The 17,412-nt window shown below is 39.2% G+C and overlaps 1 protein-coding gene across 4 annotated transcripts in view; it reads right to left on the reverse strand.

Moving 5' to 3' along the window:
- Nucleotides 1-16,280, reverse strand: part of LOC311234880 (poly(A) polymerase gamma-like) — a 72,713-nt gene extending 56,433 nt beyond the window's left edge. For all 4 annotated transcript variants that reach the window (XM_084322137.1, XM_084322139.1, XM_084322138.1 and 1 more), the window contains exons 1-7: nucleotides 15,919-16,280; nucleotides 14,927-15,085; nucleotides 13,987-14,053; nucleotides 13,694-13,775; nucleotides 12,412-12,521; nucleotides 11,513-11,566; nucleotides 11,236-11,347 (exon numbers count right to left, since the gene is read on the reverse strand). In XM_084322137.1, the coding sequence (XP_084178263.1) occupies nucleotides 11,236-11,347; nucleotides 11,513-11,566; nucleotides 12,412-12,521; nucleotides 13,694-13,775; nucleotides 13,987-14,053; nucleotides 14,927-15,085; nucleotides 15,919-15,935 (601 nt within the window). In that variant the 5' untranslated portion in view covers nucleotides 15,936-16,280. The remainder of the gene's footprint in view (nucleotides 1-11,235; nucleotides 11,348-11,512; nucleotides 11,567-12,411; nucleotides 12,522-13,693; nucleotides 13,776-13,986; nucleotides 14,054-14,926; nucleotides 15,086-15,918) is intronic.
- Between the last annotated feature and the right edge of the window lie 1,132 nt (nucleotides 16,281-17,412).

A 17,412-nucleotide genomic window follows, 5' to 3' on the forward strand; every position in this document is an offset into this window, starting at 1 on the left:
ACACCCTGAACAATAGATATAGGACGTTGAATGGGCCATAGTAATGTCAATTTAGCAATACAATTTAAAAAGTTATAGCCCTGCAAAGAAGGGGAACTTCTCCATATTAAATAGGGCTGGCGGAGGATGGTAAATTATGAATTTAAGCATGGCGATCAAAGTGTTAAGCTAAGAAGCATATATTATTTATTCTATTTTTTTTTCATTGGATTTTTAGCCCTAGTTGCACTTTTGTGTTTATTTTATGTTTTTAACACATTGGTTGCCAACAACGAGATGTTGGTTGCAAATAACGAGATTTCGTTATTTAATCGTTATTTCTTTTATTAGCGATATTAGGGGTGGGACGGTACGCATCCGAACCGTGTACGATACGGTACGACCACCACGGTTCGGGGCGTCTGTGTATCGTACGGTTAAGATGACGCGCACATTTAAAAAAAATCATTTGGCGGAGCCGGGAGAGGTGAGCACTGGCTGCAGGCAGCAGCAGCAGCACTGCAGCCAGGTGCTAGTCAGTTTGTGTAAAAATGGCAAGCACAATATAAATCAATCTTCATTACGACTTTAAAAACATAGCCATTAACATTACATAGGCCTACACACATCATGCCATAGCGTTAGCAGTTTGTACAACACAACGCACGTTTTAACTATGGTAGCACTAGCCCCAGCTAATACAGTCAACGAAATGTTACCGTAGCTACTAGCTAGCAGAGGAGGAAATGAGTCTGAGAGGCAGGGTGTTTAAAGACAATGATGGGCGTTTATTCAACATCCAAGAAGGCTAACATACAACTGTGTTTTACTAACTCCAACCGGGACTATTGCCGCTTTCGTGCTGCTTGTTGATGTTATGAACTCCTCCTAAGCTGAAGGTCCCACACGCTAAAATGTCCGTGGGGACCCGCCAACCCATAGATAGTTCCAACTCACCGAATTACGTAATCCACCACAGTTGCACTCAATATTTAAATAATGTTAGTCTAAATAAATGTAGACAGATAATGTACGTATTTTAAAAATATAATGAACAGAGCAGTGTTGTTTTTAAACAGTACAGTGTGTGTGTGTTAGTTTGATGTATGCTGCCAGTTAATACTTTGACAAATGTAGCGTATATTTTTCAGTCAGTTCGGTCTTTGTGTGCCAAACATTATTTAAGGCTGTAAACACTGTAAACTTATATATATATAAATGAAGCATGTTTAGATTTTTGAGTGTTATTTTTTTTTTAATACAAATGAATGTATATCGAACCGAACCGAAAACAGTGACCCCAAAACCGTGTTACGAACCGAACCGTCCATTTTATGAACCGTCCCACCCCTAAGCGATATCCATTCATTTTTCATCCGTCCAGCCTGACATTATCATTGGGAATGGCTGAGCTTGAAAAGGGCAAATACCGCCCCCTATCGTCTCCCGGATGGTAATGCACATCATTGGATTGGATTGAGTGAAAAAGTGCATCAGAGAAATACTCCGGTCCAGGATTTTCCTATCTCTGGCAAGCAGTGTCGTGTTACCAGATTCACTGGCGAGGCTGGAAGCAGCTTGGATTATGCGTTTCAGACTATAACGTTGGATCAATAAACGCGATCAATATTTGGAATGGCGATCAGGAATTGGATTCATCTTTTTGCAGAACATCTGATCTGAGGTAAGGAATCTATGTTACCAGTTTTGGGTTAATCAGGGTTGTTTTTCACAGATTTCACAACGTGTGTGTGGCGTTAGGCGCGGCACGCATAAATAATTTTTCAGCCCGCTTTTGTATCGTGCATAAGAACACAAATACTCTCGATAATCTAGCGTTTATTTGAAAACTATTCATAAATCAGCCGGAAAATGACAACGTGTTGTGTATTCCAGTAAATGGCTATTTGAGGAATTTCTCTGAAATTACTAGAACTCTCCGAAACTATATTCGTATTCAAAACGGTATAAAACGGAAATGTATTGATGAAAAAACAATCCGTTTCGTAAATGTTGACTGCAAGCAAGTCATTGATAAGCGACGGATGTATTAGACACAGCCATAATTTTAAGATATAGTTTATGCGTTCGCAAATGTGCTCGTCCTCCCATTGATTAACGTGGTGGCATCCAAGCGATAAATCGTCATATCCGGCTGGCAACCAATGTGTTAACAGTGCATGAAAGATTGTGTATTACTGCAAAAGAAAATTGTGGTTAAAAAAGTCACGACTTAATCACTAAGGAAAATGTTGGGTCCCGAGGCTAGACCAGTTGAGAACCAGTGATTTATAGGTCTGATATTCTGATATGCAATGTCAACCAAACTTCCTAAGCAAAGCTAACTTTTATAAAGATGACATATTAGCAACAATTAGTCATTCTGGTCTTATTTTTTGTATTCTTTACAAGTGTTATGGATGTTACCGTTATGGATGTTACATTGCAAGTGACGGATGTTACATTGTGAATGCGTGTTGTTAAGTCTGATTATGACCCCTTTGTTTGAAGTATAATTTACACATTTTAGTTACACTTAGAGATAAAGATGAGCCTGCAATAAGAAATGTTGACCTTTTGGATTTTGAGATAGGTGACAAAATACACAGCGTTATGAATGTTACGGAAATTGACAAGCTTTTCGGACTCACTGAACACATAATGAAAACTCTGAATATCTTTTTCAAAGAATAACATGTTTACTATCACTTTGTAGGGAAGGGTTTGAGGTACCCAAAAAGCACATTCAGGAAAACCTGGCATTTCCTCTCAAGGAATGATCACAAAAAAGTGCTGTTATGGATGTTAAATTTTTGCGTTATGGATGTTACACGTCTGAAATAGACAAAAAACTTTGTTAAGTCCGATTATGACCCCTTTGTTTGATTTAAATCAGAAGTATTTTATGACTCATTGTTTGATTAAAATCCAACATATTCCCAGACACAACTTTTTGACTCATTGGTGGTCTAGGCAGAGCAGTGTCCACGTTAGCCTACTGCTAATCGGCTGCTGTCGGCCATCTCCCCCTCGCGTCTGCTCAGCCTACATGTGTATTTGTTATTGTTTTGCCGAGTATCGTGACAAGAAACCCACCCCAAAAAATACAGAAACCACAAATGAAACCAAAAAGTAAATGAGTATTATTCCAGTATTATTCCAGGGACGACATTTCAAGACAGGCCCCAGGAATGAAGGATGCAGTGACCATAAGGAGTCAAGCAGAGGGTTCAGAAACGCCACATGTTCATGTCCCGTATGGAGGCTTACCGGTGCACTTCCAACCAAGAGGACAAGTCCTGGGTCAGTTTTGATCAGATTCGTGAACACCTCAATCCTCACATGGATAACGGAGGGAGATACCATTTCTCTGAACCAGTCGAGGCAGAGTGAATTGGACTTGATTTTTTATAACTTTCTTTTTCATGGTGAGGTTGACATTTTCATGGAATTGCTCCAAAACTCATTTTCTGATTTAACCGATATTAATATTGCTGTTCTCTGTATAGAAAACACTTTTTTATGTTAATCAAATAAAGAGCTATTTTCCAAAAACGTAATTTATTTTCAGAATATTTTTGTGTGATTTTTGTGATGTCACAGTATGATGTCTTAACACTTTAATCGCCAAAAACGCTGGACGACGTCTTTCCCCGCCATGCGCATTCTGCCAAAGACGCTGGACCACGTCTTTGATATCAATATTTCAAAAATCTGTGATCGAAATCATATTTCTCCCACGGAGACTTGAGATCTACTGTTGAGCCCCTCTCAACTCTCCAACGTCTGGTGGCCGATCGCCCAGAGCGGAAACAGGAAATGGAAGCTGGTGCTCATTTCAATTCGGTCCGATCACTCGGTAATAGTCCCAGGACTCGAGCTAGACACAACGGATAGCAATCCGTTACCAATAACTCGATAAACAACATGATTTGGACGTATATACTATTATACAACCTGGAAATGGATCGCATATTTCTACATCCCATAATAGGAATATTTCTGTTCCACGCTCATCGCCCAACGCTATGAGGAAGCTACGGTAAAATTCAGCGTTATTCTTTAACGTGTTCGATACTAACTGCACTAATGATCATATCACCCACACTAGATGAATCATCTAACGTTGGCCACGGAATTATAAACGACCCCCCCCCCCCCCCCCCCCATCCGGTCAACATCAGATGATCAGTAGTAACTTCTAGAAGCACGTCCATTTGAAATTTTCGCGCAGATTCCTATTAAACTGTATTTGATCATCAATATAATGCATTTGGGGCTATAAATCACGTTCTGGAGAAAGCTGCAGAAAACGATAAAAACACTTCTACTTTAGACCGTATTTTAGTATGAATATGTGAATGAAAAAGTATAACGTTGCTACACCCTGAACAATAGATATAGGACGTTGAATGGGCCATAGTAATGTCAATTTAGCAATACAATTTAAAAAGTTATAGCCTGCAAAGAAGGTAAACATCCCCATAGACAAATAGAGCTGGCGTGGGATGGTTTATTCTGAATTTAAGCCTGGCGATCAAAGTGTTAATAGAACATTCTAGAACATGTATGTCACAGTATGTCATAATAGAACATTCTAGAACAATTGTGATGTCACAGTATGATGTGATAATCAAACATTCTAGAACATTTGTGATGTCACAGTATGATGTCATAATCGAACATTCTAGAACATGGGTGTCAAACTCATGGCCCGCGGGCCAAATCCGGCCCGCCACGTCATTTGATGTTGCCCCCCAAGAGCTCAGGTTAAAAAAAAAAAAGTTTTACATTAATATTGGGTTAAGAAATAGCTGTGTTAAAATAATTGTGGGTTAATGCGTTAATAAAGCTTTAACTTTGACAGCCTTAGTTATTACACATTCTTACACATACATGCATGTTGAACATCTGAGGTAACAAAGGAAAAAAGCCAAAAGCACTTACTCCTCAGACACTTTGACAATTTTACAGCCCAAAATACAAAAAAGATCCAGGCGGAATAGGTAACAAAGGGTTGAAGAAATATTGTCTGAACTGTCAGATGCAAACTGGCTGTGTGACATAACAGAGCATCTCGCTCAATTGAATAAGAAGCTGTAGGGACGCAAACAAGTCCCACCCAAAACTTGACCAATATAGTTGTGAACTGAGACAACCCTTATTTTGTTATTTTTGAGTACAGTTACAGTTGTGTGTTCATGCAGACACATAATAGCAATTTCATTACGAATTGAAAATGGGGGACCCTGATGTAAACAAGTCGAAAGTCTTTCTCTGGTCTGCATCCCCTTAACAATTGTGTGTATTGAGCTGTACTGTACCCATTCTGCAATCTGTTAATTAAACTATCTTCCATTAGTTGGATGTATGGCCTCTGCAAGGTTATGTGCAGCCATTTGTTTTTGTAACATCTGCTACATCTGTCCCATGTGTTCTTTGCAGCTCACAGTTGTTAGTTCTGCCCCTCTTGACTGTGACAAAAAGGTTTTGAACAAACTTAATGTCATAGCTTGTATTTGATGATATTCTTCTTTGTTATTTACTTGAATGGTTTGATCATTGATTGGTGGAGTAATATGGGGTTCTGATAAAATAAAATTATTTGTTAAAATAACATAAGCTAACATATATTTTTACATTTATGCAAATGAATATGCAATATGTATAACTTGAATAAGTAATAAATACAGAAACACCATGTTTAACAATATGTAAATGTGTAGCTACATTTATTTTACATACATTAACATTTATACAGTCTTTGGCCCTTTGAGGGCAACCATAATGCTGATGTGGCCCTCTGTGAAAATGAGTTTGACACCCCTGTTCTAGAACATTCGTGTTCTATATATATTCAACAATTCTCTCAGCATTTCCTGGCATTTTTTCAGACTACAACATGAATCCAGACTGGTTTGACCCTCAAAATGGTCCACCGAAGTCAAACACATGTGGGTAAAGCCCCATATGCCAGGTTTTCCTGAATGTGCTTTTTGGGTACCTCAAACCCTTCCCTACAAAGTGATAGTAAATATGTTATTCTTTGAAAAAGATATTCACAGAGTTTTCATCATGTGTTCAGTGAGTCCGAAAAGCTTGTCCATTTCCGTAACATCCATAACGCTGTGAATTTTGTCACCTATCTCAAAATCCAAAAAGGTAAAATTATTTTTTACTTTATCTCAATAAGTGTAACTAAAATGTGTAAATTATACTTCCAATTCAAATCGATGCCTTGTCAATGGCTGCGTTTACATGGACAGTTTATTCCCCTTTTCATTCGGAATTAACGTTAAATCCTATTTAAAGTTATCATGTAAACATCTGAAAATACTTAATTCCGAATGAAAATGGCCATTCCGAAATAAAATCCATTCCGATGTAAGTGGCCGGTTTATTCCGTTTATCATTCCGAATTAAAGCTTTTTCTGTCCATGTAAACGCTTTTCACGCATTTTTCGGAATTAGTTCCCCCCGGTCTTTCTGCGCATGATCGCGCATAGGCTACAGTACACATAGATGATCGCGAACAGGGGCACATATTGTTCCATAGCATAGGCCTTCAGTTGATCATGACAAATCCTCTCTTACCTTGACGATTAAAAAGCCTCCATAATTTAGTAAATAAAGCTGTAGCCAGCCAGCTAGTATTGATGCTATACAAAATGCTATCCACATTAGCTACATAGCTAACCAACTAAATACAATGGTATCATGAGGTAACGTTAAATACAACATTTGCTAGTCGAAATGACTGGACACACAGGGACAAGTTAAACATCAATCAATTAATTTATTCCAACAGGTAGTTTGAGCTGCATGTGAGCCGCGGTCTTTCTCTCCTCTCCTTTGGAAACTAATGATGATACGTTAGCTAGAAAAAGCACAGAACCGGCCGGCAAAAGTTAAGCTGCTAGCAACAGACACTATAATACTTCCGTCGGGGGATTTCAAAATAAAAGAGCGACGTCTAAAAGCACCGTAAATACGTTTATTTTGTACATTATCTAACGTTAACACGAACCTAAACTAACTTTAGATTAGTTTAGGTTCGTGTAACGTTAGATATTGTAAAGAATAAACGTATTTATCAAGAAATATCTACAGCAAGAATTCTGGGTCTCAACGAATCCAAAATGTCAATGTGGGTAGAAGTGGTGAGAGAATAAAAGCTAGCTTATAATGGTAGTGTCTGTTAGGAGTGAGGGATAATGGAGGTACTATCCAAGGAGGGGTCCGGGAGGGGGGGGTTCGAGCTGGAGCATATGTGTGTAGGGTTTTAGAAAATAGGTATTAGGGGTATGTTCTATATAAACATTTATATAATTGTAATTTCGCTGGATATACACTGTATACGGTTAAAATGTTATTATAGACTTTTTTATCTTGTTTCTGTACTTGCATGTAATTTTAACCACCTTGACTGTTAGTTTCATTATGCATTATGTGTTGAGTACTGACTTTTAATAATTTTTGTTTTGCAATAATAAAAAAAATATATAAAAAAAAAAAAAAAATAAACGTATTTACGGTGCTTTTAGACGTCGCTCTTTTATTTTGAAACCCCCCGCCCGGAAGTACAAATTATGCTTATTTGTCTGCTTGTTATCAATGGGTTGCTACATACGGGGTACAATGTTACATAGGCTGTGCGTCGATGTTGCAGAAGCATAAAGGCAGAGTGTCTGCAACACCTTTGCTTTGTCGATGTTGTGGTGCAGTTGCTTTGAAGTTGCTGTAGCATGTAGAGGCCTTTAACGTTAGCAGAATAGACACACCGAGAGTCTGGTTAATGTTGTTTGGTACGCTAGCACAGTAGCTGAGAATACCGGTCGCAGCTGTTTGTTTACTTCCGGTAAACGTAATGACGTTAACATCCTGTTTACGTTTACCCAATCAGAAGCCTTCCCAGCCCCAAACCTTACGATGACTCGAAAACTCCCGATTAGACAGTGACTTTCATGTAAACACCTTGTCGGAATTAAGATTTGACATGTAAACTTGCATGATATTTTTTTACATCCGAATGATTTGATTACAAAGTTATAATTCGGAATTAAAAGTCACCATGTAACCGCAACCACTGTTAAGTTAAGTTTCCAAATTGTCTCTCTGAATGTAACATCCATAACGCTGGAATTGCCCATCTACAAAACCCTCTGTAAATCATCTGCCCTTTATTCATTTGCACATGTGATCTCAAGAAGGTGCTAAATTTTTATGTCTGGTCAATTTTAGCATGGTGTTATTCACCGCCAAAGGGGAAACAAATAAAAAGAATTATATGCTGCTTTGGTTAATTACAATTTACTCAAGCCTAGTAACAGACACAATATTTCTGACACTGGGAATACATTCCCTGAGATCCATAGATGTTCCTAGATACCAAGAACATGCAAATGGCCTTGTATTTTCTGAAAATCCACCTAAAAATACATACAAGTCAACTTCCATACAAGTAAATGGAAGATAGCTCCACTTCTACAAGGCCATGTTCTGGGTATCTAGAGACATCTATGGATCTCATGGAATGTATTCCAAGTGTCAGAAATATTGTGTCTGTTACTAGGCTTGAGTAAATTGTGATGAAACAAAGGAGAATATAAACAAGACATGAAAAACTGCCACGGAGCTCGTTCAGCACCTTCTTGAGATCATGTGTACAAAAAATCGAAGGAAATTAATAAAGGGAAGATGATTAAACAGGTTTTGTCCACACGGAACCGCGTTCTGGGAGCCTGAATACGCTATTTTCTGAGAACGGGTCCCAGAGCAGACAAATCTGAAGATGCAATAAATCAATGCCACCCTTGCGTTCCCTTCTTTACAAGCCTCTACGCTAGGTATGTTCGATATTGGCTTTTTTACCGATACCGATATTGTCCAACTCTTAATTTCCAATACCGATATCAACCGATACTGATATATGCAGGGTCCCCCCCCCCCCCCCCACAAAAACGGAATAATTTCAGGTAATTAACACTTTGAGTGCCAATGACGAGAATTCTCGTTATTTCATGCCAATTCGTTATTAATCGTTTTTTTTTTTTTATTATTCGCGATTTCCATTCATTTTATCAATCTAGCCTCACGTTAGCACTGGGACTCTGAGCTCGAACAGGGAAAATACCGCCCCCTATCGTCTCCCGGATGGTAATGCACCCTTTGGAATGGAGTCAATGGAAATGCATGGGGAAAAGAAAATCCGGAATCCACATTTTACTTGTCAGGCATGTAATCAGAGCCGATTGCAGTCTTTGTGGTCCCTCAGAACAGCGTGGAATATGTGTTTCGCGCACCCAGCGTTAGGGATGGGAATTGATAGGATTTTATCGATACGATTCCATTATCGATTCTGCTTATCGATTCGCTTCTTTATCGATTCTCTTATCGATACCTGATCAATTTATAATTTAAATAAATAAATTGGAAATGCAACAGAACTAAGCTGGTTAGAATAACAACATGCAACTTGACATTTCTGATTGTCATTTATTGTTGAGCCCCCATGTCAGGGGCGACAGTGGCTCGGGAGGTAGAGCAGTCGTCTGGCAATCCGGAGGTTCCCGGTTCGATTCCCGCTCCTCCCGGGCAGCGTGTCGATGTGTCCTTGAGCAAGACACTTAACCGCTAACTGCTCCCGATGAGCAGGTTGGCACCTTGCATGGTTGCCTGCGCCGTCGGTGTGTGAATGTGTGAGTGATTGGGTAAAATGTAAGGAACAAATTGTAAAGCGCTTTGGATAAAAGCGCTATATAAAAAAGCAGCCATTTACCATGTCAGAAAAATACAAAAACTGTAAAAAATAAAACATTAACTATAACCTACACTTAAATAAAATAATGTATTTGAGATTCTCTTAAAATGTATTTATTTTTTTATTCTTAAACTAATTTAATCTATTGAATAACAGTCGTTATTCCTCTGACTTCTGTCTCACACACACACACACACACACACCACACACACACACACACACAGACACACAGAGCTCCCTCCCCGGGCCCCTGTCCTGTAAGGTATTGGCTTGTGTTGCTACACGGACACGTTTGTATGTTGCACCATGGTACTTCCTGTCTGACGGACTCAGAGTAGAGACTTAGTAAACAAACAATCCGGCTCTTATTATATGTGAACTAAAGAGTACAAGGTTTACACAACAGTCCCCACCCGCTGTTTTATTGTATTTGTACCTGTACTATCCGCTGTCAGCTGTTTCTCTCTTTGTGAGCTTGATTAAATAGCGTTAGCTCACGTTAGCTAGCGATAGCTCCGCGGCTAATTTTAGCTCACCCTAAACTAAATCAATGACTAGGTTCTAAAGCATTCAAGTAGTTTTCACTGCACATAGAAGTAGCCAAACAGTGGGAGCATTTCGGGAGCATATTACCAAAACCCAGGCAATTTCGAGCCCTTAATGAATCAAATAGAGTCTGCCATGGCTACATGCTAACGCTAACATTATTACGCAACTAGGAAAAACCTGGCAGCGATAAGGGAATCGAAAGTCACGGGAGCCACACGGTTCCAGGCATCGGCCAATTAGGAACCGGTTTTCGATTCCCATCCCTACCCAGCGTTGGATCAATAAACGCGATCGATATTTGTAATGGCGATCAGGAATTGGAATAATCTTTTTGGAGAACATCTGATCTGAGGTAAGGAATCTATTTTACCAGTCTTGGGGTAATCGGAGCTTTTTTCACAGATATATCAACGTGTCCCCTATATGTGTATGCGTGTGTGTGTGTGCTGATCAGGAAATAGATAAATTGATTTTTCAGCCCGCTTCTCTAGCGTGCATAAGTACACATATACTATCGATAATCTAGCGTTTATTTGAAAACGATTCATAAATAGGCCGAAAAATGTCAATGTTTTTTGTGTATTCCACTAAAGGGTGTTCATTTTCTGGAAATTTCCAAAAACTAGCGTTTTTCAAAATGGTATAAAACGGAAATGTACAGATGAAAAAACGATTTCGTACATGTTGACTGCAAGCAAGTCATTGATAAGCGACGGGCGTATTAGACACATAGCCATAATTTAAGATGTAGTTTATGCGTTCGCAAATGTGCTCGCCCTCCCATTGACTACAGCGCTGGCACTCAAGCGCTAAATCGTGCGCCCCCCTGCTGGCACTCAGTGTTAAAGCAAAAGTTATTTATTATCCAATTAATCTATGGAATAACTATAGAATACTGAATTAATAAAATAATGGCTGCACAGTCATACAGCGGACATTAAGTGTACCGTTGAGGCTACGGATACAGCGGATGTCCAGGTTCCTCAGGATGGAGTCTCCCCTCAGGTCCAGGTTGTCCGGAATGGACTGCAGGGCCAGTCTGGCAAACAGCAAGTCAATCTGTACACAACCGAGAGGGAGAATGGAGCACTGGATACAGTACGTTTTGTCACCACAGCTCCACTGAGCCTCAATTACTGAAAGCACCAAGGCTGTGGGCCAAGGGTCCGTCTGGGATTGGGGATGATGCTATGCGTACCTCCAACACATTTATCTATTCCTTACCTCTATTCCATCAAACTTGAACTTGATCACTGGCACAAAAGCATCCTCCACAGCCTAAAAGCAAAACACACAAACCATTTCACAAACGAATCCAGGACCAGGCTGAAGTTGTATGGATAATTTGTACATAATGTATATATAAATATTTATTCTTACCGTGTATATAATATCACCTGTACACAGGGGTGTAAAGTACTTGAGTAATTGTACTTTGTTACAATACTTAAGTACTGTTTTGGGGGATTTGTACTTTACTCAAGTATTATTAGGTTTGTATACTTGTACTTTTACTCAATTACATTTCAGAGAAAAAAAAACACTTTTTACTCCTTACATTTAAAATGCAGACCTACAAAGTATAAAGACCAAATCTCACAGGTCCAACTATTTTAATTAGTATATTTGTTTCTCTGGCCGAACTAACGTTAACGTTATTAATCATGCAGCCACACTTTATTTAAAAACAGCCAATCAAATCCCCATCAATGGAAAATGAACCCGCCCATACCCATGCTGATTGGTCCTTGTGCAAGACTAGAAAGTGGGGATCTTTGATTAAACACCTGCTATCAGAAGAATAGACAGTAAGAAAAAAAGTTTTTACTTTTACTTTAGTACATTTAAAAGTAGAAACTTTTGGACTTTTACTCTCAAGTGTGTTTTTAGCCAGATACTCTTGACTTTTACTTTAGTAAGATTTTGAGACGGTACCCATACTTTCACTTAAGTATAATTTCTGGGTACTTTTTACACCCCTGCCTGTACAGTTGTATACTACTATTGCACTTTACCGTTACATTTGCACTCTGCTTGGATGCCAAAACAATTTACTGTACTTGTGTTGTATTAATGACAATACATTTTAATCTAATCTAGTATAATCTAATCATCCGACTCACCCTAAGGTCTTTGATCTCTTCATGCTGCTTTAGCTGCTCAAAGAAAGACTGGAAAAAGTCTGTTCTCTCTACATGGCGTGGAGCCACACACAAGGCATCAATATCAGCTCCTGACACAAAATAAACAAAGTGTTGTCAACTTCAATGCAAACATCATTAACTCTTTCAGTGCCCACCACGACATAACACGTGTTATCAGCCCGCTCCCTGAATGCCCACCACGACAATTAGGAATTAGCGTGTTATTTATTAGCGATCTGAATTCATATTTCATCAACCGAGTCTCTCGTTGGGAAACCAGCCCCATCAGGAGCTCAGATGTGAAAAAAGCACCCGCTATCGTCTCCCAGATGGTAATGCCCCTTTTGGAATGGACTCAATGAAAATGGATGAGAAAAGAAAAATCCGGAATCCACATTTTACTTCTCAGGCATGTAACCCGAGCCGATTGCAGTCATTCTGGTCCCTCAGAACAGCGTGGAATATGTGTTTCGTTGGAGCGTTGGATCAATAAAAGCGATCGATTTTTGGAATGGCGATCAGGAATTGGAATGATCTTTTTGGAGAACATCTGATCTGAGGTAAGGAATCTATTTTACAAGTCTTGGGATAATCAGAGTTGTATTCGCTGAGCTCTCAGCGTTCGCCCTATGTGTGTGTGTGTGGTCGATGGCTTTGAGGAAATCAGAGAATAGATTTTTCAGATCGCCTATATAGCGTGCATACGTACACATATACTATCGATAATCTAGCGTTTATTTGAAAACAATTCATAAATAGGCCGAAAAATTACAACGTTTTTGTGTATTCTAGAATATTCCAGTACAGGGCGTTTATTATGGAATCTTTTAATTTTCCTTGAAAACGAGGGCTTTTCAAAATGCTATAAAACGGAAATGAACCGATAAAAAAACAATCCGCTTCGACAATGTTGACTGGAAAATGAGTCATTGATAAGCGACGGGCAGATTAGACACATAGCCATAATTGAAAACATAGATTAGGCGTTATTAACGCTAACATTGAAGTGGATGATGGGCATTCAAGCACTAAATCGTGCGCCCCCTGCTGGCACTGAAAGTGTTAACACATATCAAATGAAGGTTGATTCTTCCAACAGTAACCTTTCCATTCTATGGTAATTCTTCAGCAATCCCTACATTCATTCTTTAGTATAGGGATTGTTGTTTGTTTTGGCTACAATGTAACAAGTAGCCTATGCTGTTTTCCGGTAGATCACCAAGGACAAACCAGGGTGTAAAGCGTGGTTAAATATATTCACCTTTGGTGTGCACTCCAAGCCGGTAAGAACCGAATGTGAAGATCTTGCCCCCTACATTATTTATTGATGATGGTGGAAGGTTCTGAGGACGAGACACATTTTTTTATTATATTCTAGCAAAAGCACTTTTCCACTGGCTGGCATACAAAAATGTAATTTGTTTACATGATAGTTGATGGCCTTCAACCAATAGACGACGACGTCAATGAATATCATGATATTGTGTCATTCATCTCATAATGCTTTATAGATTAGACAGCCGGTGTTTCTAAAAGCATTCTGTACCGACCTACCTTTGTCTCACTCATATCTGAAATCCATGCTTTGACAAAGTTATTCAACTTCCCAAGAACTGCAAGTCTGGAAGAACAGAAGCAAAATTATTCAACTTCCCAAGAACTGCAAGTCTGGAAGGAGTACAGAAGCAAAATTATTCAACTTCCCAAGAACTGCAAGTCTGGAAGGAGTACAGAACCAAAATGATTCAACTTCCCAAGAACTGCAAGTCTGGAAGGAGAACAGAACCAAAAATATTCAGGTGGTTCATCCACAACACAGACTTCACCAACTACTACTGTGACCTATTATCATAAGCCCTTTTCAAAACGGACACATTGGCAAAAAGTAGCATTTAGTACTATGTCTGGTATTACTGGTACGAGACCCATTCACACTGCCTTTCACCAAATTGGCACCCCCCACATAACCAAAAGCAGTTTTTTGGGGGGCTAAGCTGAGATATCCTTCAGATGAGACATTAGAACAAGGTCCCCTGACACACTATGATTGCTAAAGAACTCAGGGCATCAATCGTTAAGGTTGGGTGCTAGACATTGGTGGTGGTGGTAGATTACCCACTATATTGTAAAACGATTTGTGTCCTTAGTAGTACAAAAAAAGTACTATAGACATTTTCAAACTTGAACAACATGAACATTCTACATGGGCCCAAGTTTATTTCATGTTGCAGTGTTTGCCAATATAAATAGCTGGCAAGCAATTCACATGGTGTATCTGAAAAGGTCTATACAAATGGCATCATTCATTCTGTATATAGGCTGTGCAATGGGTAAAGGAGACATAATTAAGATTTACTGGAAGGTGGCTTGTTGGTAGTCTCCAATATTTGGGTCTGACATTTTCAAGATTTTTTTCTCTCCAGAGATTCAATACACATTTCCAACAAAAGCATCACAAGTCAGTGTAACAGCATCGCGTAGTTGTCAATGTCACCTGTGGTTCAGTTCATCCTCATCTTCAAATACCCCAAAGGGCTTCATAGAGTCGCTTAGCTTCTTGGTGTACTGGAGGTCCATCTCCCGAGGAGGCGCATGGCTGATGGCTGAGGTGATGCCATAATGTTTCTGAGGCTGCTGGCCACTAGGCATGGTGCTGTCAGGGAACAACACAGAGCCACCAATAAATGGTTGACAGGCACAACAATTACGCGAATGATTGAATACTTTATTGAACAGATTGCAGAATGGGTATACAGTACGGCTCAATACACACAATTGTTATGGGGATGCAGACCAGAGAAACAGAGACTTTCGTCTTGTTTACATCTAGGGTCCCACATTTTCAATTCATAGTGAATTGTGTTCTGATACCATCAGATAGTTGTTCCATTTCCTTAGCATGCCATGGCCAGACTTAACGTTACTCTGTGCAATTGTGAATCTGAGAAACCAGCTGCGTACAGATGCTAACAATAAGACAGCTAGGTTAACACCAAACAATTGCCGTGCGTTGGCTCGCTTGCTAACTAGCTAAATGGCTAGTGGCTACAAGCAGATCGGAAACGCTAACGAAGGTTAGCTGGAACTAACGTTAGCTAGTTAATGGAACACTATTATGAAGAAGACGTGCGTTAGCTAGCTAATGCTAGCCACTTTTCAGACTGTTCCCGAGTCAATTGCTTCTCACAATATATCTAACTAAAGACAACAACCTAACGCCAGTCGCCGCCATTTTTTGTTTTATAGACTAGTTTAGCAAATGTTATCTAGTAAATAATTACTTTCCAAAACAACCTGAATTTAGCCAGCTAACTTAGCTGTTAGCTCACGTTAGCTGCTACACGGGAGGTTCCAGGCCTTCTATAGTTTTGTTATGATAGCTAGCTAGCTAACGTTACATAGCATATTCTCTTTCAGTTAATCTTTAATATTAGCCAAACAATTCCATAAGAGTTAAAATGCCATATAAACAGAATTATCACGCACCTTGACATTTCTTTCATGACACTTCGATGAGCCCCCTTCTCTCTCCCCAACAATAACTTGTAATGTTAGCAGCACAACATGTCAAGTGGAGCAGTTTCGACCTGATTTGTAACAATGGTTAGAGCTAACAGCTAGCTAACGTTACTGGAGAAGCAGCGCAAAGAGTCAAATCTTCCCACCACTAAAAAGATGACTACTTTTGAAACTATGGGATATTTAAATATCACTAATTCGATAACATAAAATGATAGTTTAACATTTAAAGCCCCCGGCGTTTGCTGTTGTGGCTCATTTAAGTTTTTTTTTTTTTTTTTTTAATAAGTATACCGTTACTAGATTCGGAGTCGGTTCAGTCCTCCTCTCTCTTCTGTGTTTTGGCGAATTGATCAGCAGCAGGTGCACTGCATACCGCCACCTACTGTACCGGAGGGTGTAGCGTTCTACTATAAAGTTCCGAACAGTGAACACAAACGTAAATAAATGGGTACCCCTTCAAGGAGTAACATGAGACAACAAGTAAATATGAGTTTTGAATTGGTTTTGCTATATGTTGTGGCTATATAAGGCATACTTTATATTAGTGATGGAGACTAAAAAGGTCAATATTAGGTCTACGATTTACAATGGGATAAGGATGTTTTGTATTATTTTTCATCAACAGATTAAACTGTTCAGAAATGCATGTGAATATACCCCACATATATAATTATAAAAAAAAATATATATATATATATATATATATATATATATATATATATATATATATATATATATATATATATATATATAGAGAGAGAGAGAGAGAGAGAGAGAGAGAGAGATTGGGTCTTTAATTAAATGTATATTGATCCTACCTTCTCAGTTGTCCTCCCAGCATGCTTTATGTCAACTGTGTTCTGTCACTGCCACCTTGATTGATTGATTGAAGATTTTATTAACAGATTGCAGAATGGGTACAATACAGAACGGCTCAATACACACAATTGTTAAGGGGATGCAGACCAGAGAAAGACTTTTGTCTTGTTTACATCAGGGTCCCCCATTTTCAATTCATCATGACATTTATGACATACACGACATACAGAACTTTATATATCATACTGGCTCACGTCTCGCTTCGCCTATGGGATGCTCTGTGCGCATGCATGCACTATTTTGAAAACTCTTCACATGCACCTTGGCTTTACATCTACCTAACCACGCCCACCTCCGGCTCCGGCCAGCATATAGCCCAGGTGGCGTGATCGCTATTCAACAATGGAGATGGAGGGTTCCCCCTCTTGGGGGGGCCCTCCAAGAGAGGAGATGATGTTTGTATTGTGATTGTATGACAAGAGGAGCAGAGAAGAAGGAGACAGAGACGATAGAAATGTGTTTTGAAGATGAGAAGAAGAAGAAGAGGAGTGTAAACTTTCTCAAGTGTGGGCAAAGCAAGAATTGCGGAGGGCAGTAATACGCCACGATGCGTCTACACTGCCGGAAATTCAAATAAGA

Source organism: Notolepis coatsorum, assembly GCF_963971535.1.
Source record: "Notolepis coatsorum genome assembly, chromosome: 9".
Classification (NCBI taxonomy): Eukaryota; Metazoa; Chordata; class Actinopteri; order Aulopiformes; family Paralepididae; genus Notolepis; species Notolepis coatsorum.